Source organism: Numenius arquata, chromosome 26, assembly GCF_964106895.1.
Source record: "Numenius arquata chromosome 26, bNumArq3.hap1.1, whole genome shotgun sequence".
Classification (NCBI taxonomy): Eukaryota; Metazoa; Chordata; class Aves; order Charadriiformes; family Scolopacidae; genus Numenius; species Numenius arquata.
In genome coordinates, this window is record NC_133601.1 from 294827 (window position 1) to 320358 (window position 25532).

The window sequence follows — 25532 nt, forward strand, 5'->3', positions numbered from 1 at the left end:
GGTGCTACTTCCAGCCTGCTCCTCTGTGCTGCAGAGCGGGGTTGACTTTGGGAGTTGTTGCCTGCCAGACTTGGCCACCTGAGCTCCAGGCTGACCATTAGCCAGCTGATGCTGGACGGGGACTGTGGGCAGGGACCTGGGGGCTGATGGAGCAGAGTAGCAAAGAGGGCGCTGTGTCCTGCAGTGTGGATGTGGCGTTATGTGGACACTGGGTCAGTCCTCCCCGCAGGGAGCAGGCAGCCCCAGGGCCTGCCCAAACCACCCCAGGACTCGAAGGCAGCACTTGCAGGGATTGTGCAAAGGTGGCAGCTGCTGTGAGCACAGCCCGGCTCAGCCCAGCCTCTGGGCTCTGTGCCGTGGCCACTGCTGTCCTGGGGGCAGGCACCCTCCCGGAGGCTGTTCCCCTTCTTGCCTCACTGTGCTTGTGCGCGCGTGGGACGGCTGCTGGAGATGTTGCCTCTGTCTGCCCATATAGGTTACGCTTCGCTGCAGGACGAGCTGCTGTCCCCCGCCTCCCTGCATTACATGCTGCCATCCCCGCTGCGTGCTGACCAGTACTGGAATGAGGTGGCCATCATGGATGCTATCCCCATGGCTGCCACCGAGCAGGACGCCCTGATGGAGATGTCCGACATACAGGTGTGGTCCTCGGGGCTCACCCCCTCGCTGGTGACTGCTGAGGACTCCTCTCTGGAGTGCAGCAAGGCTGAGGACTCGGATGCCACAAGCGAAGGCCGGTTCCCAGGGCAGCTTCTAGCAGACACGCATGGCCCGGACCACATGGGCTCTATGGACCTGGTTGAGGATGACACAGTGGACTCAGATGCCATGAATGGCCTGATTGACCTTCTAGAGCAGGAGGAGGGGCAGAGGCCAGAGGGGAAGACGCCAGCCAGTGATCACCCACCAGGGACCGGGGAGCAGGACCTGGAGAGTGAAGTCTCTTTTGTTTCAGTTCAGCAGAAGGTGCAAGCCAGGATCACAGCATCACCTACTGTTAGCCACATTATGGAGAAGAGCACAGACAGGTACCGTGGCCTGGGGGGCCAGGGTGGCCCTGGGAGGGGGGCAGAACTGCTTCGCCAGCTATTGCCCTGTGCTGGACCAGCTGCAATTATCTCCCAGCTTTGCTTGCTTCTCTGCTGGTCTCCAGCTCTGAAGCCTGGGCATCCCCAGCACAGAGCAGTGTCTTGCACCTCTCTGGAGATGCTCTGGGGGGGCTCCTTGCAGAGCATATGGGGGGACCCCAGGCAGACAGGCAGGCCCTGCATGTCGGTTGTGCTGACCAGAGCCATCTCAGCCTGGGCTGTGTCCTCCTGCATCCCCAGTGGCACCAGTCCCATGAGATGCCTGTCAGAGCCCAGCAATGCTCCGCAGGCTGTGAGGCAGTGGGGTGGGTAGGGAGCCGGGCAGGGAGGAGGCCTGTGCCCTTTGCGCATCTGCATTTTGTGCTGCTTGTGCCGGGTGCCCGGCAGCGCTGTGAGCTGGGGATCCTGGAGCCTGGCGGGGTGCAGGCTGCGCCGGCATGTCTGCCGGAGGCAGGCTGCTGCTCAGAGGGCAGCACTCCATGGCAAAGCTGACTGCCTCTCTCTCTCTGTCTCTCTCTCCCTGTCCCTGTCCCTCTCCGGTGCCCAGGCTGAGGGACTGGAATGCAGAAGGCTCCTTTATCTCCTGCCTACAGGACCTGACAGCGGGCTCCTGGCAGGAGGGGGTCACCCGAAGGCTGCTCCCGATGCACACCACGGCCTCCGGGGCACAGGGCCAGGAGCAAGAGCAGGTCCTGGCACCAGCTGTGGAGCTGATGCGGGTCAGCTCCGCAGAGGACAGCGAGTGGCAGCCCCAGCACCCCACGGGCGGCTGGCAGGAGGAAGCAGACAGCCGCTTCTTTGGCCAGGTGAGGGTAAGAGCAGGGGGACCCGGCCCCACAGGAGGTAGAGACCCTATGGACAGCCCTTTCCTGAGCCTGCCACAAGGCCAGCCGGGCAGGCCAGCTGCTAGCTGAGGCACAAGTCCCCTGGCACGCTTCCTGCCCTCTGCCCCTAGGGGTGCCTCTCAGCCCAGAATAGACTGCTGTGCTTGATACCTGAGCTCTTGCTCTCCATGTATAACCCAGACAGCCTCCCTGCCTGCTTCCTTATTGAGTATCTGCCCTGGCCACTGGCCCAACAGCCTGCTGGAGCCAGAAATAGAGCTGGTCTGGGGGTCCAGGCGGGGTGGTGGGCACCCAGCCACAGCCACACGGAGACGGCAGGTACAAGATGAGGGCAAGCGCCTTTCCCTGGTCAGGGCATGCACAGTCATCCCGGCAGTGCAGCCATGCTCGGAGGTGGTTGCTCAGCTCTGCAGTGCACGTCTCCCGAGTTCAGTGCAATTCCAGTGACACCCCAAGCCCCTGGCTCCTGCCCGGGGCTTCCTTTGCCCTGTGACAGGATGGCATGCTGCCCTCCCACCACAGCCAGGAGGACAGGTTGTTGGCCAGCTGACGGAGAAGGGGGACAGGGCTGTCCCATTTACTGCCTGGCTGGGGACGGGTGGTTCTTCCTTGGCTCTGGCCCCATGACTTTGACAGAAGCTGTGAGCGCAAAGGACGCCCCACCTGCCCCGCTCCCTTCTCACCGCCCCCAGCCAGCTGAGCTGTGGCAGCTTGGGTTACAGCATCCCCCCGCAGAGCCAGGCACCGCGCTGGCAGCCAGCTTGCCCGCAGGGCTCCTGCCCTGGGGGCTTTGCCCGTCCCCGCCGATAGCATGGCTGGGCTCTGAGCGGGGGGCTCAGACCCGTGGGGCACACGCGCTGAGGCGGGATGTGGGCTTTCCTGGCCCAGCTGCTGGTCGCCCTGGTGCTGCTGGCCTTCTTCCTGGTCAGCTGCCAGAACGTCATGCACATCGTCAGGGGCTCCGTCCGCTTCCTGCTCAAACACGCCCACCGCGAGCTGGACAAGGAGCTCGGGGAGAGCCAGGGGCTGGCGGACGACGAGGAGGCTCTCTCCACCAGGGTCGTCCGCCGGCGCGTCCTTGTGAAGGTAATGAGCAGAGAGCTGAGAGACCAGTCCCGGGGCAGAGGCAGAGGAGAGAAGTAACGGGACGGGGCAGGGAGGGGGACGGAGGCTGTGGGGTGCATCAGGCGTGCTGTTCTGTGCCTTCCCCTCACCCTCCTGAAATGCCCTGCTGTCCCTCCTGTCACTGCAGGGGAACGAAGTCCTCCATCTCCCTGGGGAACAGGTGACTGAGGAGCAGTTCACAGATGATCAAGGCAATATCATCACCAAGAAGGTGAGTTGATCAAGGACATGGTGTGGGCAAGGGCATGCTGTAGCCTTTCTCCTCTCTCCTCTGCCCGGCAGCCCTGCTCCTCCCCGCAGCCCAGGGGCCCAAGCAGGGCACCCCGTGTCCCGCCGTCTTTGGTTACAGTCACAGCACTTTGACCAGACCCTGCGCAAGGGACAGAGGCTGCACACCACGTGCAGTCCAGGGCCAGGCCGGGCGAGGAGGGAGCTGTGGTGCTGGGGGCTAGCTGTGATGCCCGGCTGTGTGGGTCTCCACAGGTCATCCGGAAGGTCGTGCGTCAGCTGGGCCCTGGTGACACGGGTGACAGGCAGGAGCAGGAGGAGCTGATTCTGGAGGGCTCCCTGCAAGAGCCCCAAGACCTGGAGGCTGAGGACGATCACTTCATGAAATACTCCATCCTTCACCGGGACGGTCTGGGGGCCAAGGTACGGTGTGGGTTATAGCCCTGCCTTGCAGGCACCCTGCCTGTGGCCAGCACCGCCTTTGCAGGACTCACAGGCTCTGGGGCTTTGCCACCCTCTGTCCTTTCTTCTGCCCTGCTCTCCTCTCCTGTTTCCCTTCTAAGGCTTCTGGGGCAGCTCTTGCCCACTGCACCAATCTTCTCGCTCAGTGTCTTCTGCCAATTGACTCTGCTTTTCCCTCTCCTGTCCTCTTCTGTATGTCTGTCTGTTCACCTGGGTGATGTCCTGCTTCCTGCCCCTGTGGCTTTCTCAGGAGGAGGTGCGAGTGCGTGTCCCGAAACCCGAGGTCTCCGGGGGCAGAATGGGGGCTCAGATAGTGAAACGAGCCAGCCTGAAAAGGGGGAAGCAGTGACCCCTCACATGGCCTCTTGTGAGGTAACCCCACCTTTGCTCTCCCTTCTGTCCCAGCTCCCCAAGCCGCTGCGTGCACTGAGCTGCTGGTCATGCACGTCCTCCTGGGGAAAGCATGAGAGGGCTGTTCCCAGCCCTCGGCTGCGGAGAGGGGTTGTGGTGCTGCAGCAAAACGCAGAGGGTGGGCAGCGGTGTCACCCTGCTGCTGACCTGGTTCCAGGGCCTGGGTGCAAAGGGCAGGGGGTGCCCCACTCTGCAGCGATGCCCCGGCCACGGGCTTCTGCTGCGGTCACAGCACCCTGGGTCCTCGGGGCAATGGTTCCCAGTGACAGGGCCACGGGGTTGTTACTACTGGTTACGCTGGGCTACAGCAGAGGGATGAGCTTTGTCCAAAACCACTCCTGGGAGTGGATAGCATTTGCATGGGGTCTGAGCAGAGCTGTCCCCTTCGTCCCCAAGCACTAACTGCAGCCTTGGGGCCGCCTTGGAGCCTGGTGCCCCAACGTTCCCTTCCCCCGGGGTGCAACCGGGAGCCATCTGAGAGGTGTCGCAGTTCTGCTGGGCTGTGTCCTGCTGCCTCTGCTGGCAGCATTCCTGCTGGGAGAGGCAAGCGGCTGCCGCTGCCAGCCACCATCGCGGCAGGAGAGGGCGGCAGTGAGGTCTCTGCAGCGCCCGTGGCCAGGAAAGGGGGTGCCAGGGCAGGATCTGCTGGTGGGCAGCAGGGTAGCAGGGATGCAGGAGTGGCAGGGTGCAGGAATATGATGCTTTTAGGGGTTGTGGGTAGGGGACCTGTCTTTGACCCAGGACATTTCTTCCATTGATGCCCACTGTAAGCACTGGATCACCCCTTGAGTCCCGTGCATGTCCTGGTCCCCCCCACTTCCCTGCCGGGTGGGACTAGAGCAGGCTAAAGGCAGGGTGCTTGGTGCAGCACGCTTGGACCCAGATGCATCATTGTTCTCTGCGCACTCGCTGCTGGGCTGCGCAGCTCTCGGGGGACAGTGCTGCACGTGTGTTCCCCAGACTGAGGAGGAGCTGCCAAGTAGGGGCAGTCGGTCCTCTGGCCTCTGCTGTACATGCATGGCTGTGTCTGTCTGCCTGTCCTCCCGCTCCCTCCTCTCTGCACTCTGTTAGTGGGCTCTCTGTGGGTGCATGATGGTCAAGAGGCTCGTGCTTGTGGACACATGTTCATGCAGACTGTGTCCTCACTCCTTCTGCCTGCCCCACTCCCCGGACGGCCCCTGGGTCTCCCTCTTCCTGGGGTGCTGCTCCTGCTGCTTTGCTCTTGCTGGTTCCCATAGTGTGCTGAAGTGGCCCAGGGGAATGGGCCCATTAGGAATGTTGGGGGTCCTACTCACTGCTGTGAGAGTGAGGTGCAGTTGGTCACCCTAGTTGAGACTGGGGGCTCAGGGCTGGCTGCCTCTATCCCAGAGCCTACAGCAGCCCTCCCAGCTCCTTCCCAGTGCCACACTGCCTTTGGTGCAGCTCAGCCCCGGCTTTTTGCTGCTCTCTGCAGCTGGGACAGCACCAGCAATGCCATCTATGCCATTGCTGCTGGTTCCAGGCAGGACACTTATTGGTGCTCTGTCACTGTCTCTCTGACACCCCCCAAAACTTGTCTTGTGGTATCTGGGCAGGATGGGTGCATGTGGGTCAAGCACTGGGTGCAGAAGGGGCTGGGGCTGCACATACCTGGCTGCCCCCACCCTTTCTCCTGGCCACCATGAATGTCCGGTAACCCCATCTCTCTCTCTCTCCAGGATCTCACCTCAACACCAAACCACTGAACTCCACACACGTTCTGACACATACCTGAGAAGAGAGGAGAGGAAAGCAGAGAGTGGAAGGGAGCAGGGCTAGCTGTACATGTTTCTATAGGCTAATGGCATGATTTCTGTATGAGACATACTTACCGTCCTATCCGCATGACTGACTGACTGCAAGACGCATGAGCTACAGTACTTAAAACCGACGGAGGGGCCTCCGTCCCTGCCCCGCTGCTGCCAGGAGCCCAGCGACAGCAGCACGCACCAGGGGCATCCTCTCAGCAACTCTGGGAGGCAAAAGCTGGACTGGCAGAAAACAAGAAGGAAGGAGACGTCACCCTCGTGCGTTTGCGTGTCTGAATGCATCCCCACGCCCGTGCTCCAGTTGCAAGAGGGAAGCCGGGGCAGCATGGCACCGCTCACCATGGAAGGAGAGCGGCTCGACCCCCCATCGCCCGTGCTGCCTCCGCTGGACTCGTCTCTCCTCCCTCTCAGTGAGTGCTGGGTTGTGGGGAGGGCAGCAGTTGCCGGGGGTGTGCGGGGTGGGCGTTTCAGGGAGCACAATGGCCCTGGGCAGAGGGGCTGGCGCGGGGTGGCCCTTCCTCTCCCCAGCACGTGCAGCGTCTCCTGCCCTGGGCAGGGCTCTGGGCTGAGCACTGAGCTCGATGCTTGTGTTGAAAGTGTAAACTGTACAGCAATCAGCCTTGTGTATATGAACCAATAAATACTATGCAAACCCCTAGGGACACTCTAGCAGTATGTACAAAGCACTAACAGCTCTGCTCCCAAATACCTCTTCAGGCTGCAGGACGGGCAAGACCTTTGGAGTAGGTGAGCAGCTCTGGTGAATGGAGCTGGGAGGCTGTAGGAGGAGAAGGGCAGCAGACTGCCCGATGCCCCTCCGGCTGAGCCTGGTCCCTCCTGGCCTGAAGAGGGTCCCACAGGTGCAGTCCCAGGGGCCTGTCCATGGCGCAAGCCCCGGTTTGGGTTAGATCCTGCTGGGGTGAAGCTGTAAAGCCTGCGCTGAGGTGCTTGGGGCCCAGGGACGGTGGGCAGTGAGACAGAGCAGGGGACGCTTGTGCCACACACGGGGTCGTGCCTAGGTCTACTCAGCACAAAATCTGCTCAGGAGATGAGCCAGGAGCTGGCAGGAGCCAGCAGACCTGCACGACGCACCCCATGAAAGGGCTTTGCAGGGTCCCCTGCCCTCCCTCCAGGGGCACAAACGAGCATAGCCCCTTGTTCCCACAGATGCTGACCCTCCCAGGACCAGCCCCAGAGACGTGGGGGGCTGCTCCCCTGGTGCCTGCTCTGTGGCCAGGTGACTGGGCCCCGCTGCAGCAGCCTGGCCCAAGCAGTCACCCTGGGAGCCCAGGCAGCACTGGGGCCAGCTGCCTGAGCAGGAGGCCAGTGATGGGCAGAGCCACCCAGGCAACGCCGAGGTGTGCAGCGGGTTGAGTCTGCTGCGACGACCCCAGGAGGGCCAGATGCAGGCAGTGGCAGTAGGTCCCACGTCCCCAGGTCTGTCCTTTACCTAACTAACATGGGGGGCCTGCCCTTTGTAGCACAGTGGTGTGGGGACTCCCTGCTCTTTCCCCTGGAGGTGGCCATGGACTTGTTTTGCAGGGCCTGAGTTTGCTCTCTGTGGCCACGTGCAGGACAAGCCCACCTCCAGCTTCAGGCTGGTGGCCCCAGTAGGGCAGTCCTGTCTGGCAGGGGGTGCACGTCTGCTGGGAGAGCCCCTGGCTCCCCTGCAGTCAGGAAGGCGCCTTGCTGCAGCGAAGCAACTGACCCAGCTTAGCCTCGGAGAGCAAAGCGACCCCTTCCCACCCCAAAGTTGAGCCATATAGGCACAGGCTCTCCATCCATCGCCCTTGCTGTGTACAATAACCTCCCTAGACCCAGCTGACTCCGTAGCATCACCGTAGAGTTGTGTGTGGGTCCTGTGCTTTGGCCTTGTTTATGCCTTAGGGAATGTGCTGTGCTGCAACCGTGCCAGGCACCTGCAGTGACATTGCTTTGCGCTCGGATTGCTCGTAGGGCTGGTAGGGGAGGCTGCACCTGACATTGAGCCTAGAGAATGCTGCAGTCTGCACACTAGAAGCTTTTTAGAAATTTTAAAAATTACTTTTATTTCCTTTTTTTAATTGTTATGGAAACAAGCCTTTTGGATCTCCCTGTCTTAGCCCCTGATGTATAGATCATTTCCCTGTACACCAGCTATCAGACTATGAATTAATAAAGAAACCAACACAGACTCTGTCTCGTCTCTGCTTTTCCACGGGCGTGGGGAAGGCTGAGGCTCGGGGTGGGTGGCCGGTGGGGTCCCCTCTGCCTGTGACCCGTTGCCAGGAGGGCGGGGGGCGGTCGTGGGGGTTGGCAGCTGTAGGAGGGCGCGGACCCCCACGCAGGTCCCGGAGCTGATCCCACTGGGCTCTCCCGGCCGATAAGCCGGTGCTACCGGCGTCCCGGGCCGCTGCGGGGGGCGTCCGCGGGGAGGTCTCCCAACCGCACCGACGCTGCCGTACCCCGCCCGCGGGTACTCCGTGTCCCCGGTCCCGCCCCATCCCGGTCCCGCGTCCCGTCGCATCCCGGCCCGGCCGCCGTGTCCAGCGTCCCCGCCGCCCGCTCCCCGCCCCGCCCCTCCCGGCCCCGCCCCTCCCGGCCCCGCCCCTCCCGGCGCTGTCCAGCGCGCGCCGCGTCCCCCCGCCGCCGCCTTTCAAAGCGCAATTTGTCTGGGCCGGGCCAATCCCGCGCTGCCCCCGCGCCGCAGCCAATGGCGGCCGAGGCCGCCGAGAGCCGGCCAATGGGAGCCGCCACCTGCCACCGCCCGGCCAATGGGAGCCGCGTATTCTAATGCGCCTGGGCTTTATCAGAGAAATGTTGGCTCGTCCCAAGCCCAAGTTGGGTCTGGAGCTGGAGCCACCTCAGGGAGGTCACCCGGGGCCTGGCCCTGCCCGTGGCCGCCCGCCCGCCCAGGACGTGGCCCTTGGCCAACCTGACAGGGCCCCAGGGCCACCCAGGTGCCCCCCGGCCGGGGCGGGTGCCAGGGCCCCGTAGCCCCCAGGCCGGTGGGGATGGGCCAGCCGTCACACCCCGGGGGAGCTGGGCTCTGAGGGCCATCTCGACACCGGAGCCATGGATGCCAACCTGCCAGGCACCTTCCTGCTCAACGGCCCCTCGCTGGGCCCCTTCCCGGAGGCCAAGGCACCCGTCTGCCAGTACTCGGTGCAGAGCTCCTTCTACAAGCTGGGTCCCCCTGGGCTCGGTGCCCAGCTGGCCGCCGGCACCCCCCACGGCATCTCCGACATCCTCAGCCGGCCCGCGGCGACACCAAACAGCGGCCTCCTCCCCGGCTACCCCCACGCGGGCGGATTTAACGGACTGAGCTCCCCGGGTGTCTATTACGGACCCCAGGTGGGGGCCCTCCCCAAGGCCGGTGGCGAGTACCTGCCGCGGGGCCGGAGCTGCTGGGCAGAGGCGGCCCCGGAGTGGCGGGGCGGCCGGCAGTGCGGCGGCCGTAAGTACCGCGGGGCCGGGGCGGGTGGGCGGCGGGTGGGTGCTGCAGGCGGAGGGCACCCTGCAGAGCCCCGACCCATAGGCACCGGGGCAGGGACGTGGGCCAGCTGCTCAGGACGCGTCTTCTCGGCTGGTCACCCTGTGGGCTGCCCCAGGAGGGTGGGAATGGCCCCAGCGCCAGAGCTGACAGACCTCAGCCTGCCACAGAGGTTTTGGCTCAAGAGCAGGGGCAGCTCCAATGGCAGAGATTAACTCTGCTTAGCCCCTGGATGAGCCACAGCTGGCAGAGCCCACCGCCCCGGAGATCCTCCGTCCCTCTGGCAGCCTCACTGGGGTCGGTTCCTGGCCCAGCTCGGGCAGAGACAGGCGGGATGGCTGGCCCTGGGCTTGCAGTGCTGCCTGCCTGGTGGAGAGCTGGCAGGGGGATTGCAGAGCGTGTTACTGCTGTCCCAGAGGGTGGGCAGGAGGGGTGCACCCACCGTACTGTGGGGAGCCCCAGGGGGCTCCAGGTACAGCTGCTCAGACCCTGCAGCCACAGCCCCTTTCCCCCTCTCCAGGTGATGCTCCTGGAGCAGATGGGTCAGGCAGCGCAGCACGGCTCCCGGCTCGGCTATGAGCCATCCAGCGCTGCCTGCCTTCCCGTCATGCGTCCTGCAAGGTGCGGGGCCTGGGGGTGTTCCCGGTGCTGCGTGGCTCTGGGGTCATGCACTGCTGCTGACGACCCTTTCTCCTCAGCACAGCAAGTTAGTGCTGTCCCCGAGCAGGAGGTTCCCAGCCCGGCTCTGGCTCTGTGGGGCAGGCGGAGAGGGCAGCTCATCCCACCCAGGATGAGGCTGAAGCCTTGAGACCAAGATATGGTTTTAATCTGGATGGGAGACAGTGTGGAGGGACTCTGTGGGTGCTGAGGGCTCGTGCCGTGTTTGGGAAGGCGAGCACTGCCCTGAGCCATGCATGGCAGTGAGCCCGGGCGCTTAACCACCTCCCTCCTCTCCCGCAGCCCCAGCTCACCTGGCTGACAGCATCCATAAGAAGAAGCACACGCGCCCAACCTTCACGGGGCACCAGATCTTCGCGCTGGAGAAGACTTTTGAGCAGACCAAGTACCTAGCGGGTCCGGAGAGAGCACGTCTGGCCTATTCCCTTGGCATGACTGAGTCGCAGGTGAAGGTGAGTGTGTGTCCCTGCATGGCACGGGGCGTGTGGCGTGGTGGCTGCTAACCGAGCCGGTCCCGTGGGGCGGCAGGTCTGGTTCCAGAACCGACGGACCAAATGGAGGAAGAAGAGTGCCCTGGAGCCCTCCTCATCCTCACAGCGGGCGGGGGGCTCTGGCGGAGAGCGGGCGGCCTCTGAGACCGAGGATGACGAGTACAACAAGCCCCTGGACCCCGACTCAGACGATGAGAAGATCCGGCTGCTACTGCGGAAGCACCGTGCGGCCTTCTCGGTGCTGGGCTTGGGCACGCACAGTGGCTGAGCCCCTCTGGGCCATGGGGCGCCCGGCCCGGCCACCTGCTTCCTGCCGGGGGGCAACCCCCATGCAGACGCCCGGCTGTGGGGATGGGGCATCAGCCGCCCCCCTCCTGGTGGCTCCTGCCCAGGGAAGGTGGCTCACAGGGCTGGGAGCAGCACATGTGGGCAGCGTCAGGTGCGGCTGAGCTGTCGGCGTTGATGAAATAAAGGTCCCAGCCAAGTCCCAGCACTTGCTTTGCGGGTGTGCGGTCCAGGGTGCCCCGTCAGGCTGGGCCAGAGAAGGGGCTGGGATGGTGCATGTGGGGCAGGGTCTGTGTGCAGGCGGGGGACGGGGCCACTGCTGTGGTGCTCTGTGTGGGGCAGGAAGAGCCCACAGGAGCAGGGCAGCCTTGGGGACGGTTCCCAGGGTTTTCCCCACTTTGGGCGTGCACCGGCAGCAAGAGGTGCTGGTTCAAAAGTCACTCGTTGGGGCCTCTTGTTGGAACCTATTAGCAGCAAATAAATATCATTTATCTTAACAGTGTGAGTGAGAGCCCATTCACCTGTCGGGGCTGCAGGATTGATGTAGCGTCAATAGCCCCAGTGTGTTTGCTGCCAACCTGGTGGGCCTCCCCCCGCCGTGCTGCTCGCACACGTGTGCACATGGGTCTGCACGTCCCCTGCACTGGCTCCCCACAGCTCAGCCCTGGCACGCCAAGGGTGGGTGCCGCATGGGCCTGTCTGTCCCAGCCACCCAGGATGCCAAAGGGGCTCCTGGTGGCACTAGCATGGTGCTGGGGGCCCCAGTGAGCGTGGCAGTTGTTCAGCCGAGAGCCAACTAAGTGCCAGCCGGGTGTGAGCAAACAGACCAGCTGTGTCCTGGGAGGAAATCGATTGGAGATAAGGTGCTGCCGGCCCATCGTGTACTGATTAGCAGCATGGCATGGGCACGGAGGAGCTGCTGGGGGCTGCAACCCAAGCTGCCCTTCCCTGTGGCCACAGGAAGCATCCGGGGACAGGCCAGTGGCCAAGTCCACCCCTGGAGATGGACAAAGCCCCCGAAGCACTGAGGTTTTGCAGCAACCCCGAGCACCAGCCTTGTGGTGGGGAGCCATGGTGTGGGGCTGCAGCTTATCACCCTGCGACCCCTCTGCCCAGGGCCCACATTTGGCTTCAAGTTCTCTCCAATCTGTCACTTTCTGCCACATGCTGGGCTGGGGGGACTTTGCAAGGAGCCCCAATTGCTTAGCAGCACTTTCCCAGGGCTTAGGGAAGACTGATCCAGCCCCCTAGGGAGCGTGGGGACCTTAATGCTTCCCCCTCGGCCACGCAGCCCCTCCACTCCCTCGATGGGACTGACTGCCACTGACGGACCCTTGACCAGGGCAGCACAGGGCTGGGGTGGAGGCTGCATCCCCCATGTCCCCGGGCCGGTGGCAGGGCCGGGACAGCCACGTCACCATCTGTGGGCAGAGCCAGCGCTCGGCCGGAGCCGGCTCCGCACAGCGGGAGAAGTGCGGGGCTGCTGGCGGGATATTTTTTTGACATTTTCTAAGCTGCCCAGCGTGGCTGACAATTTTTAATGTACTAACTGCCTGGTCCAGTGAGCTGATTAATTGGTGCTGTGGAAATCAATACAAAACAGAAAATTAAAACAATTTTAAAGTGATTAAGTAGTTTAACACCTGTCTGATGCCACGTCAGGGCTGGGAGACAAATAAAGCAGGTGGCAAAGGGCCTGCTGCAGCCGGGGAGAGTGACAAATCGCAGCCACAGCCCGGCTGCTCCGAGCATCCCCGCAGCCGGATGGGTCCCCGAGCAGTGGCCAGGACCCTCCGGTCCCTCCGCTCTGCCCAGCACTGCTCCCGCTGCCCGCGCAGGCAGCACTGGCCACTCGCTGCCGCTGCAAAGCGGTCCCCGGCTGGCGTGGGGGGCCCGACCCCAGCCTGGCCCACAGCAAGCAGCATCTCTGCCCCCCCAGTCTCGCCTTGTGCCCCTGGGCAGCCCTGGGGCGCTTGGCCGGGGCTGTGCCGAGCGCGGCTGGGCTTGGGGCCGGCTGCTCCAGGGGCGTGCGGGTGCGAGTGCGGGCAGGGCGGCCTGGCAGGCAGATGGATAGCGGCTCCGCTTCAATTCTGCATCCCTTTTCTCCCAGACAAACCCCGTCGGATTTTCATAAATCAAAGCGCCACACTGTTTAATAAAAATTTATTGACTTACAAGTGATTATTTATCAAAAGGCCATTAATAGCGGCTCTGGGAATGATGTGCTACTGGGTGGTGCGTGGAGACTAATAGCAAATCAATGCCAGCATCCGGGCAGAATGCATATGAGGGCCTCCGGCCCCAGTGGGCTGCATGGCTGCTGCAGCTGGAGCCCGCAGCCCCTACCCCGTGGGCCGCCCAGTGCTCCCCCCGGTTATTTATCGCTTACAAATGAAATGATCGATACTTTTAATCTAGAGCTAAATTTATTAACTTTCCCATCGGAGAGAGACATATTGACTGGGGGCATGGGAGGGGGAGCTGAGGAAAGATGGATGTGTGCCTCCTAACCTGTCCAGCCAGCTCCCTGCCTGCTGCGGAGCATCCTGGCAGCAGCAGGGAGGTTGGGGGTCCCATGGAGCCGGGGAGGTGAGCAGCCATGGGAGGGCTCCTGCCCATCACCATGGCTTCTGTGACAAGGGCGGGGGGGGCAAACTGTGGGCAGAAAAGTTGCGGGCACCCGCAGGCGGGTCTGAGTGCCCAGGGGTGCAGGGGGTGCTACTGCAAGCACCAGAGCATGTGGGGTCTGCCCTGGGAGAGGCTGAAGGCAATGTCCATGCCCCAGAGGGGAGACCATGGCACGTTGGGGGTCTTAGCCTGGGTCTTAGCCAAATGGACCCCCTGAGCACTGGAAAAGCTTTGCAAGCCTTGGGGCCAGAGCAGCAGAGCTCAGCCAGGCAAAGCTGGGGCTGGCTCAGGCCATCACCCTGGCCTGGGGCTGCCATGGAGGTCAGCAGTAGCTTTTTGGGCAAACACGTGGCTCAGGCAGGAACTGGAGCAAATACAGCTTGTAAAATGTTATAATTAAATGGTAAAGGCAAGTGCTGCAGGGTAATACCCACCTGCTTGGCAGCCGAAGCTTAACCACGCTATGGGTTAACTCCCATTAGGCATATGGCATACCCAGCCTTTCTTATACAACTTAAAGGTGATGGTCACAAACTCTGCATAAATGTAAGGATAAGGGTTGAGCTTTCCTTTCCTTTCTTTTTTTTTTTTTTTTCCTTTTTTTTTTTAAGCAGCAAAGCAGCAGCCCCATCGGTTATCAGACACAGATGGAGGATAGGTGATCTGATGTTAAGAGCTGGTACCTAACAAGTTGGGTAAAACCAGTAAGCCAAAATGTTGGTGAATAGACCCTTAATGCCATAACAAACTCCTAACGAGGGGAGGATCCTTGCCTGGGTAACGATAGGTATTAGTAACGAGCAGTTGTTTTGTCGGTAAGTGTAAGCACAAGCAACACACTTCAGTCCTGTAGCTGTTGTTAACTGTGTCCTGCTTCAGCTGCTTTTGGTTTGTTATTTTAGATGGAAAGGAAAAGATACCAGACTTTGCTTCTTCTTCTTCCCCCTCCCCCTCCCGATCAATTGCCGTAGCTGAAGTTGGGCAGAAGAGAAGAATAGGAAATTGGGGTAACACTGAAAAGCCTGGGGCCGGTGAGGGTGTCCCCATCACCAAAGAGCAGCCTGGTGTTAATGGGGATTAACACATCCCTGGTAACTGAATGCAGTGTTTGTGTAGGTGACTGTCTGAGTGTGTGTATGTACAAAGGATCACAGTTCGAGCACTACAAGAAGCAAAGGTAAATCAATTCGGTATAGAAATATTTCCCATAACTGCACGCTAACAGCTCACACGCCATTAAGTGTAGCTTCACATCCCTGTGAGTGAGGAAACTGTCCCTCCCAGGTGTCGCACTGGGAAGTTTAGTTTATTTGTGCGTAAGTCGATGCTCCTGGGGTAGGTGGGAAATAGCACACCATGAGGAAGAGCTGTGCTTACCCGGCTCGCATGTGGTCTGGTCTGCATGCAGGTAAAGACCCGACTGACCCAAAAGAAGGGTTCTGAAGCAAGGAGGCCACACGAAACTGAACAATGTGAGAGTGTGTGTACCATCTCTTGGGAAAGGTCAGGGGAGTTTCTGGAATCTCTCTCTGCTGCTTTCTTTTCTCTGTCTCTTTCTTGATAAAATGGTATTTTACCCAAATGAAAACAAGCAGGAAGTAAACTACCTTGAATCCCTGCCGGAAACCAGTGCAGGGAAATTCAGATTTAAGGACATTGGCACAGAAATGCTGCCCTGACCTGGGGGCAGCAGATGCCCTCCCCCAACAAACACCACTTTGGGCACAAGGGAGGCACTTCAGCATCGGCTTCTCCAGTGTCAAAGCAAACACAAAGAGGCTTCTGCAAGTGAAACAGCATCTGCTTATCAGAGCAGGCAGAAAAACCAATGGAAGTGCTGAAGTTTGTAGGAACATAAGGAAAATTGGAAAGTACATAGGATGAAAGCTCAAATGCAAATTGTTTTACTGAGTAATACACTTGCAGAGCTGAAGGGGAAGGCGGTACCACCTCTAGGACAAGATTTCCGTTTCCTTGCAACAAGCTGAGATTATGTCTGTGCACATTGATGTGTAACAGGATCAGGTCCCACCACTGCCCTCAGGAGACGTTTGAAAGGGGATCTCCTGCTCAGCCACAGAGACTCAGGGCTCTCCCACCCACCCCACCCTAGGCTCTCACCACCGCACATATGGATTCCTCAAGAGCCCCCCCAGTAAAAACTGCACCCCCAGTTCCATGGTCAGAGAGAGGCTTCCAAGGAGGAACCCCAGCAGAGGCTGTTACAATGGTCTGGGTCAGGCTACAACAGGAGAGTGGTCAAAGGAAAAGGAAAGGTTTCTCCTTCTGGAAGTAAAGCTGGAGACGGTCTGAGACCACACGCTGCTACTGAGAGGTTTATGCTGCAGACGTGAGAGGCACAGGCTCACGAAGACTCCCTTGGTTGTCAAGGCATCTAATTTCAGTGCAGCTCACCCGTTTCTGTGCCGTGGGAGACTTGTGACTGACACACATGCACATCAACACACCAGTCCTCCCCCTGGGCCTGTAAACACCATATGGAAGCACATGACACCATAAGTGTTTCATTTAATATTGCCCCTGCACAGGGCTTCACTGTAACAGTAATAAGAAGGCATCTTTGCCAGGAGCTGCTTGGGGCCTAAGGACTCCAGGCAGTAACGGCGCCTCCGGGGAAGAATGGCCCGAGGAGGAAGGAGCGAGTCCAAGCAGCTCTGGAGTAGCCAAAGTCCAAAGATTCGGAGCTGCTCCAGAGAAGCCCTGGCTCGTGCGGGAGGCAGAGGGCTCTGGCCAGGCCTAGGATCGGCGCTGGAGGAGAGGGCTCAGGAGCGGCTCCGGTCTTCATGGTTGCCTACAATCATTTTGCTGTAGAGTTTCTGTTGCTCTTCCTTGAATGTGTCTTTCACCTTCTCCCTCTTCAGTCCGCCATCCCTGGGGAGAGAGTCACACCATCAGAGGAGCTGCAAGCGGGCCCTGTCTGAAACCTCAGCTGGGGCTGCTCAGGGCCGGTGGGAGCTCCCGCAACACCCCGACAGGTACGGATGTGCCGTGTGTTGCCGGCTGTCCCTGAGGGCAGTTACTTCCACACCTTGTCCTGCTTGAAGCTGCACCCACAGCCCCACACTGTGCTCACACGGCAGCTCTGCCAGAAACGTGAGCTGCTCTGACACCATGACAGTCCTTCTGCCTCCCAGGCTCTGAAGATCTCAGTGCCTGAAAAAGGATGTTCCCAGGCTCAACCCACTGTGCTGAGCAGCATCGAGTCACCCCAGTGCAAGCTGGAACTGCAGAATAAAGCCCCGGTGCCCAACACACACAGCAGAAGCAAAGACTTTCGTCCCTGCTACAGAAGAGCAGTTTTGGAGGTCACAGACAGGATGTATCTCCATTTCTCCATAGGTCTACTCTGCCCAACGCAGGGCACAAACTTAGCTCTAGAGCCCACAAGCACATACCGGCTCCCAGGAACAAGGAACCCTGGCAGCAGGAGGAGAAAAGCCTGCCTGGACTCACCAGAGCAGATCCACAAGGCCCCCCTGCCTGGCAATGGCTGACTTCACGCGGTTGGCAAACTGGACAGCATCCTCTTCAGGCTGCGGCAAAACAACACCGTTCAGCAGGAGCAAAGGGCCAAGGAGGCAGCAGATCCAACAGGAGGGTTCACCTTCCTTACCTGCCTGGTCATCGGGGGCAAGTACCAGACACTGCAGACAATGGCCCAGCTGGTCATCATCCTCAGGAGGTAGGTCACCATCCCATACTTGCTGCTGTTCCAAAAGGCATCTCCAAACTGTGGGTCATACTACGGAGGCAGAAGAGCTCATAAAAGTCAGGCAGCGGCTGCACCCTCCCCAAGGCTCCAGGTTCCACCCCAAGCCCAGCCATTGCCCAGCCCCCCCAGAGCAACGGAGTGACCTCAGCGTCCCCGAGCCCCCAGACCAGGCTGTTGACCCAGCATTGCCAAGACTGAGCTCTCACACAGGGAACTTGTGCTGTAAGAACATTTGCCTTCCCATACCTTGATGGCTACAGGGTAAACGGTGGCTCCAATTTCAAAGCTCCCTTTTTTGAACATCATCACAGAGGTGTTGTTGATGCAGGTTCCTGTAAGGGGCAAGAACAATCTCCTCAACTTCCCTTTGCAAGTCAGTGCAGAGGTCTAAGGGCTCGGCCACGGGCACCCAGCACCTGCCCCCCCCAACAAGCACTGCACCCCGTTCTCTGTGCACACAGCATGTGTCACATCATCTGACTTCCACATTCGGGGTTCAGTCAGCTCTAAAGATGCCACATCCCCTTTGTCTCAGTGAAGGGTCTCAAGGCCCCGAAATGCTGTCCCGATGTGCTCCCTCCAGCAGCTGCTCCACAACCCACCTTCCGGGAAGATGAGAATTGGCAGTTTGCTCTTGTCCTGGACGTGCTCCGTGAGCCTAAACAGAAGAGTGTCACCAATTAGCACAGGAGCTGTCATTAGCAACCCACACAGCACAGTCCCTATCCTGCAGTCACTGGGGACCATCTGGGTGCCAGCAAGTGGCACAGGCTCCCGACATCCCCGAGGCAAAGGCAGCGTCCTCACCCAGGGGAAATGGGCAGCCCCCTCCTTTCCCAGCCTCCCGACCCCCCCCCCCCCCCCCCCCAGCCAACCACTGTCCCACCTTCTGGCAACGAGGTGACGATCTTTGACCTCAGAGCGTTCAAACCAGACGTGGGGGCAAGCTTTCACCATGGCTCGCTGTATCACACCCATGAGCCCGCCGTGGATCTGACCCACCTGGGCACGGCAAGAAGACACACGTTACAAGACCTGGGGACACACAAAGGCGCCAGCTCCCAGCTCCATGGCCACGTAGAGGTTCATCTTTCTACTCCTGCCCTGGAAAGGCTGAGAGAAGAAGTCCCAGGCTCTGACTGTAAGGACAGACGTAGCAAGCCCCAAGTGCTTTCCACATCGCTGGAGGCCCAGCTGGGGAAGTGCTTTGCCCAGAGCTCTACGTGCAAAGCTGTGCCCAGGGACCCCTGGTCAGGGAAAAGCAGCTCTCCACACTCAAAAGCCTCTTGCTGCCTGCTCCCTGTCGCACACAATGTGCTTTCTGCTCCCACCATGCATGTGGCCAGGCCCTGGCAGGCAGAGCCGGGGCTGGGGTGCAGACCTTACCATGGCGTAGTAGCCGTCACTGGCCAGGATGATCACGTCAATGGGAGATGTGTGGTTGGCCACACAGATGCCTCCATTTCGGGGTCTGTTTTCTCTAAATGCGAAACAAAGGCACAGGTGAGGACAGAGGAAGGAAGGAAGCACAAGGCCTGCAGGAGGCAGGGCACGGAGCAGCTGGTGGGGAGGACGCCCTGCAGCAGATGGTGCCTCCTTACCGGTCGTGGTAGGTGATGATGGCCGTGAGGGCACGCACACAGATCCGGTAGCACATCAGGTGGACGTGCTTGCTCAGGAACTCCTTACACCTGCAGCCCGGGACAGAGACCGTCACCCCCAGGTCCACGTTCCCCACTCAGCCCAGCTGCCCCCGGCCACCAGACCCAACCCAGACCTCACATCTCTCCCTCGGAAACACGTCTCGGCTGGGGGTTTTGCCATCAGCTTGTGACCACCGATGCTTAAATCATGAGAACCAAACTCTGGCCTTTGCTCTTTTCTGTTCTTATTCCTTTCAGAGCCCAGGAAAGGCTCTGCCTCAGGCTTAGTGCTCACATCTAGGGCCGTTGTTTGAAAAGACAGTGTCTGTTCCTGAGGGGCTACAGATGCCAGGAGCACCTCCTTGGTGCAGGTGGAACAGACCGGCCTTGCAGGAAAACTTCAGGATTATCAGGTCTCTAACTGCACAGGAGGGTCCCCATCCCCTCTCTTCCCTCAAAGGCAAACTCACCTTCCATTTGGCAAATATCCCACCACCGTAGTACCGGTCACCAACAAGCTGATGCCAGTAAATGCCAGAGCTATCCTGCAGAAAGAGGGAAGCTACAGGCTAGCAAAACCAGGCCACTGGCCCTACTCATCAAGTAGCCCATCTCTCCTGTTTGTGTTGCACAGGTCCATGGGGCTCGGAGACCAGTTCACTGGCTGCCGTGGGACCAGGCCACTGGCACCATTTCGGCAGTCCCCGCGGCAGCGCTCACCTGAGGGGCAGGAGGAAGCAGTAGCGGATGAGCACACCCAGACCCCAGAGCACAGTGAGGCGCAGGCTGATGTACTGGAAGTTGTAGTTGGTCCTGCTGAGCAGATTCCAGGACTCCAGCTCTTCAGCGGAGAACCTCTTGGTCACTTCATCATCCATGATGGTCTCGATGCCTTTGCGGCAGAAATAGAAGATATCTGAGAGCTCGAACTCAGGGGTGTCCAGGGCTTTGCTGCTGCCACTCCGGCGGATCTCCTTGATCTCCTCCTCCAGTGACGTTGGCTCCTTTGCAATGATTCCTGCAACATGCCACCAGCAGCTCTGAGCAACGTGTGACTTGCCCGCTCAAACAGCTGAGAGCCAGGGCCCTTCCACACCCACCCTCCCCAGCGACCCCTTCCTTTCTCCAGTACAAACCAGTATAAACAAGTATAAACCAGTCCCCCCAACTACCTAGAAATGAAGCACCCCAGGGGTGTTCCCCTCCCCTTCCTCACAAAATGGACCATTGCTTCCTCCAATCCGTCTACATGGAACAGGACTCTCAAACTGACCGGCTCAGAGACACCACATTTATCCAATCTCCCCAAAAGAATTTTGAACTTCCTATGTACCCAGGATCTTACCATTGACATAGGGCTTGTATAAGGGATGGTTCTTCTCCTTGGCACCACGCTCTATTCTCAGTGTTGCCCACTGCAAGAGACACACGCCATGAGCAGGATTCACAAGGCCTGTAGCTCCACTTCAAACTATCCCTGTTTTACAGCCGACTTCCAGGGAAGACCATGATTAAGGAGTAAAAATGGGGTTAAAGCAGGAGGCTTCTGTACAGAACTGAACCCAGCTGAACAGGGGTGGAAGCAGAGACTGGCCCGGGAGGAACGTTTTTACAGCAGAGGTCCAGGCTGGATTCTTGGCCAGTCTTCCTGCCTGCCCTCCAGGCCACCCTCTCAGCCTCACACTCTTCTGCCTAATACAGGCCTGGGAGAACAAGCTGTTTGTGTTCTTGTGTACAACACGCTTATTGCCCCAGGCTACCTGCTCCACCGGGGAGCTGTGAAGAAGGGGAAGCCGCTGGCAACTCCTGGCATCCCAGTCTCAGCCCACGCCAGCATCAGATCAGGAGCCAGTGATGTGGGAACACTAATTGCATACGGATTGTCCGGCTCATCTAGAAGCCGCCTCTGCCAGCAGAAGGAATTGCAGGATTGCAGACGATTGTCTAGACACTGCCGTCCCAGGAGAGGTCAGAAGAGGAGCTCTGACCCCACAGGAGCTGGTCAGCCTCTGGAGAAGGCTTCCTCGCCAGCCCAGTAGTCTCCATCCTGACCGCAGCAGCAGAAAACCCAGACTCCCACCTGGGAAGGGCCAGGCAGGTCCCTCACCACCATCAGAGATGTGCTACTGCCACCCAGGGCCGCAGCTCCATCTGTGTCCCACCTCTGGGTGAAGGGCAACACCAGCCTCTAGAGCTGGGAAAATCTTTCAGGTAAATAACACTTCCCCCAAAAACACAATTCTGAATGACCAAACCTAGCGAGTGCATTTTCCACCAAATCTGTGAACGGTTGTGCCGGAGTGCTTCTCTCTCCCACCACAAAGAATCTTTGATAAAAGCTGAAACAGACTTCAGAGTCTTCTTAGAAAAGTAGTTTTAAAACTAAACACCAAAGTAGGTGTGGAGATTAAGCCTTCCCGAATTGAAGAAAGAAAAAAAACATTAAAACAAGGTGAAAAGTTCCATTTCAGATGAACCAAACTGCTTACTCATTTTTTCTCCCAGTTCAGTCGCTAAATTTGAAGTCAGGTCTTTGGACATCTGTGTTAACAAAGCACCTCACAAAGCTCAGGGTCTTCCCATTCACACCTCAGGCTTTTGGGAGGACTTGAAATGTAAAGAGCTGAACATTGCAAGCCCCAGGGCTGCCTTCCCAAGCCCAGCCAGGGAAGAGACCTTCCTGGGGAAGACCAGCCCTGGCCAATCAGCAGTAGCTGTACCATGAATCCTTTCGCAGCTTGAACTCCACATTTAAGAGCCTAAAACCTTCCTGCCAAGCACAGGGCACCCCTTTTCCTTTTGCTCGGGCTGCCAGGCTGGGGTGCTGCAGGCTTTATCTACTAGGAGTTTGGCAAAAATTCTCATCTCATCAGGGACTTGCTTCAAGGAGAAGTGTTGGCTGTGAGACAGCCCATAAAATTAGTCTGCGAAAGGCAGGCAAGGGAACAGCGTGACCCCAAGTTGGAAAGTTCCACTTGGCCTCCCTGTGCCAAAAGGGTCAGCAAGGGCTGCTGGTTGGCCTCCGAGGCTGCAGGTCCAGACGTGGCTGCTGGGCTGGGCAGATAATTAGGCGGCTCTCCAGGACAGATGGGTGTTGAGAGCTCTGGGCTCTGCCATAGACCACTCAGGGCTCACAAGGCAGAAAGTCCTGCCTCACCTCCTGCTTCTGCTTCATCCAAACATGTGCGGGAGGAGGAGCCCAGAGACCGCAGCCTCGTCCCTCCCCATTGCACCCTACACCCCTTTTGGCTCCTTTCCTCATCGAACTGTAGCAGCGCTCGGCCTCGCCTGGGACATTAACCCGTCCCAGCACACACCTCCTCCTGGCACATCCACAGAGCCCACTGTACGACCGCGTACTCACGGGTCACACTACCCCACCACTTTACTTGAAGACTTACTGGATTAATTACAGGGAAAAAACAGCCCATGAACAGAGGTCTAGTAAAGTGCATTTGGCTGAGATGACTCAAATGGGTCATCTGGCACCAGCACATGTCACCAACAAAGCAACCTCCCACCCCAGCCACCTGCAATGCCCCGCTGAGAGGCAAAATCCACTCCTGACACCACCACACGTGTGACACGACCCCTGTAAACACACAGAAAATTCTGAAAATGTGACTCACCTGAAAAATCTTTAGTAACGTTTTCATGTAAACCTTGCGGATGCCAAAGGAGACTCCAAAAATTGCTGGCACAATGATGAAAACCAGAAGCAGAGTGAAGAGGACAGTTATCGAAATCCCCAAGAGATTAACAACCAGGCTGTCAAAGGGGAGCAGGAGGAACATGGTGAAGGGCCCAGGCAAGGCTGGTGCCCTGCAGCCAGAGAGAACGGCTGCCTGCAGCAGTTACCGGCCCTCCTGTTATTCAGCAACAGTCTTGCACACGCACTGAGTCCGCAGCCTGCTCACAGACCCCATTCCAAAGTTCACATCCCTTCTGGGCTCTGCGAGAGAGGGGATGCAGCAGGATCAGGGAGAGCTGCCGGGACAAGCAGCACACAGTCTGCCAGGAGCCAGGTGAGTTCAGACAGTGTGGGCTGAGGAGCTCAGAGAAGACGGAGCAGGCGCAGGGGTTCCTCCATGGGCACAGCAGTGACACGACTGCGTGAAGGGATATCCCCCCAAGGCGCTGCTGAGCAAGTCCCGCTGTGGGGCAGCTTGTGAAGGAGCCGGCAGCAGAATCCCCTTCTGGCTGCTGAGAGCATGCAGAGTCTCTTCACAGGGACAAGGTGGAGTCCATCCCTGAGCCTGCATTGGAGGAGATCGAGGGAGTTGGCACTTGCAGGAGCCTACCGTATGTGGAGCTATTATTGTTCTTTCCGTGAGGACACGGGCACCAGCGCAGGTCCTTGCATGACGCCTGGAACAAGTTTAATTCTGGAGGCCCCTGGCATCCACTCACGCTGAAGGGTCGTTACAGACACGAACGAAGCCCGTGTCCCTGGAAAGCTCTTCAAACAGCGCGTTGGCTTCTTGGCAGATGAGGCACTCACATGCCACCAGCTCTAGTGGAGGAAAGAGAAACCGAAGTCAGGCAAGTCACCCAGCTCGGAGAGACGTCAACCCGGAGGGTGGCAGGAGGCCAGGGACAGTGGGCTCTGAAACCTGGAAGGCAGCGCTGGGGCTGAGGTCACATAACTCAGCGCAGCTCCTGGGGGACAGCAGGGTTGGGCTGGCACTCCGGCTACCACCTGGCACTGTCACAGCTTGGGAATCACCCCTGCTGCCGCTCACCCTGTATGTTCATACCGTCCACACCACAGGCTGAGCAGAACCACGCCCAGAGCACAGGAGGCTGCAATCAGGTCCCAAGGACAGGAAAGGAGCTAATGGAGTGACAAAAAACCCTTCCTCATGACAAAGATCCTATCGCCTCTCTCATTTCAGAGGCATCCGAGCGCACCGAGCCAGCCAGGTGCCCAGATTCCTGGGAAGGAATCACTTCCTCTCTCCCATACACACACCTCACCCCAGCCTCACGGGGCTGCTCGGGGACAGGAAGCTAGCCCAAGAGGACAATTACTGCCGATGATTAGCCAAAGTGGAACTCGCTGGGGCACGGGAAGCAGCCAAAGGTCAGGTACCCCGGGGGAGGAGGGGCACGCACAAGGCCACCTGAGGCAACCGGAAAGAGCCGAGTCCGCTCGGGGGAAACTTCCCTCCAGGTACCACCTTCACCCGGCTACGGAGCGTCAGCCCCAGGGCGGGATTTAACAGGAGCCCGACAAGCACACGGAGCTGAGGAGAGGCCGGGGGGATCCTCTTGCTGCCCTGCACGGCGCGTCCCGCTGCTGCGCCAGGGACACCTACGCTGCCCGAGCCTCGGAGCAACGGGCACTAACCCTGTCCCGGGAGAGGCGGCTCCGCAGCCACGCGTGGAACTGCCCGTGACGCCGGAGCCGTCACCCTCAGGACCGGGACTCCCGCCGGGGAACTGGTCGGACCGGCCGCCCGGGCCGGCCCCGCCGCCCTGCGAGGGGATCGGTGACGGCCTCTCTGCCCGCTGTGGCCGGCCGTGCAGGCAGCCCTGCCCGCAGCCTCCCGGGGGTCAGGCCCGGCCCCGCCTCGGGGCTGAGCCCGGTTGCCGACCCGGGTTGCGGTCGCATCCCGCACGGCGGCGGCGGGGGAGCCCCCACCCCGGGCTGGGCGCGGCCGGCGGCAGCGGCGAGGATCGCGCTCTGCCCTATTCACCGGGAGGGCGGCGGGGCACGGCCCGGGGCGCAGCGAATCGGGGACGGGACGGGGCGCGGCCCAGCGACCTTCGGCCCCCGGCGTGTGCGCGCCGGCCAGCGGCTGCTCCGAGCAGCGCGGGGGGAGCTGCTGCCGCCGCCGCGCCGGGAGGGGCCCCGTAGGGCCGGCCGGCCCCGCTCTTCCGCCCCGCGCCGAGCGGCGGCACCGAGGGGCGCGGGACCGGGCCCGTCCCGCCCGGCGCAGGGGGCGCTGCGGCGCGGCCCGCAGCACGGCGGGGAGGCCGCGCTTCCCCAGGCGGGCGCCGGTTAACGGTCCGCGGGGGGGGCGGGCCCTGAATGGCGGCGCGTCCCCGGCGGGCGCAGCGTGTGTGGGGGGGGAAGAGGGGTGGGCGGCGGCGCGGGGCCGCGGCGGGGAGCGGAAGGATGAAGTGTGTGGGGGGGGGGGGGGTGTCGCCGGACCGGGCCGGCCCCGCACTCACCTGCCGCCACCGCCGCCGGGCCCCGGCTCCGCCCCCGCCACGTGCCGTGCGCGCCGCCGCACCGCGCTGCGTGCGCTGACGTCAGCACGCCGCCCGCGGGGCCGCGCCCGCAGCAGCGCACTGCCCCCCCCCTCCCCCCCCCCGCCGTCGGTAGGGGGCGCTCCCCCCCCCCCGGCGCGGGGACCGGCGCGTGAGCGGCGGAGAGAAAGGCGGGACTCACCAAACGCCGTCACTTTATTGTGAACTCCCCGGTACAGCACCGACCGCCAGCGCCGCCCCCGCCCCACACCCCCCGGCAGCGGGCCCCACGCCGCCGCCGCCCGGGCTCCGCGCCCCCAGCCCGGCAGCTCCGCACAAGGCACTTGGGCGGCACCGGGACCCCGCGGGTCACAGGGCCGGGAGTGGCCGAGGGCCGCGGCCGTGTCGTTTGTCGCTGCCCTGTTGTGGAGGGCCCGCGGGCCGGGGTGGCACCATGCAGC

General features: G+C 60.6%; 3 protein-coding genes across 5 annotated transcripts in view; 2 read left to right on the forward strand and 1 right to left on the reverse strand.

Annotated features, from left to right (window-relative positions):
• The window catches only part of ANK1 (ankyrin 1), a 61954-nt gene extending 53836 nt beyond the window's left edge, over positions 1–8118 (forward strand). The window contains exons 39-43 of one of the 3 annotated variants that reach the window (XM_074164275.1): positions 476–1028; positions 1636–1894; positions 3186–3269; positions 3542–3709; positions 5857–8118. In XM_074164275.1, the coding sequence (XP_074020376.1) occupies positions 476–1028; positions 1636–1894; positions 3186–3269; positions 3542–3709; positions 5857–5883 (1091 nt within the window). In that variant the 3' untranslated portion in view covers positions 5884–8118. Of the gene's footprint in view, positions 1–475; positions 1029–1635; positions 1895–2661; positions 3020–3185; positions 3270–3541; positions 3710–3998; positions 4121–5856 lie in introns of those variants that run through there. The other 2 variants (XM_074164276.1, XM_074164277.1) reach the window with 2 other exon arrangements.
• Positions 8119–9000: 882 nt separating this feature from the next.
• Positions 9001–10855, forward strand: NKX6-3 (NK6 homeobox 3). The gene is made up of 3 exons (XM_074164267.1): positions 9001–9382; positions 10379–10548; positions 10625–10855. The coding sequence occupies exons 1-3, from the start codon at positions 9001–9003 to the stop codon at positions 10853–10855; spliced, it is 783 nt and encodes a 260-aa protein (XP_074020368.1).
• Positions 10856–15382: 4527 nt separating this feature from the next.
• Positions 15383–25088, reverse strand: GPAT4 (glycerol-3-phosphate acyltransferase 4). Its single transcript, XM_074164116.1, has 13 exons — positions 25054–25088; positions 22506–23389; positions 20222–20291; positions 19597–19894; positions 19347–19421; positions 18835–18924; positions 18620–18713; positions 18120–18235; positions 17836–17891; positions 17480–17565; positions 17135–17263; positions 16975–17054; positions 15383–16392 (listed from the first exon to the last, which is right to left on the reverse strand). The coding sequence occupies exons 2-13, from the start codon at positions 22668–22670 to the stop codon at positions 16284–16286; spliced, it is 1368 nt and encodes a 455-aa protein (XP_074020217.1). The 5' UTR covers positions 22671–23389; positions 25054–25088; the 3' UTR covers positions 15383–16283.
• Between the last annotated feature and the right edge of the window lie 444 nt (positions 25089–25532).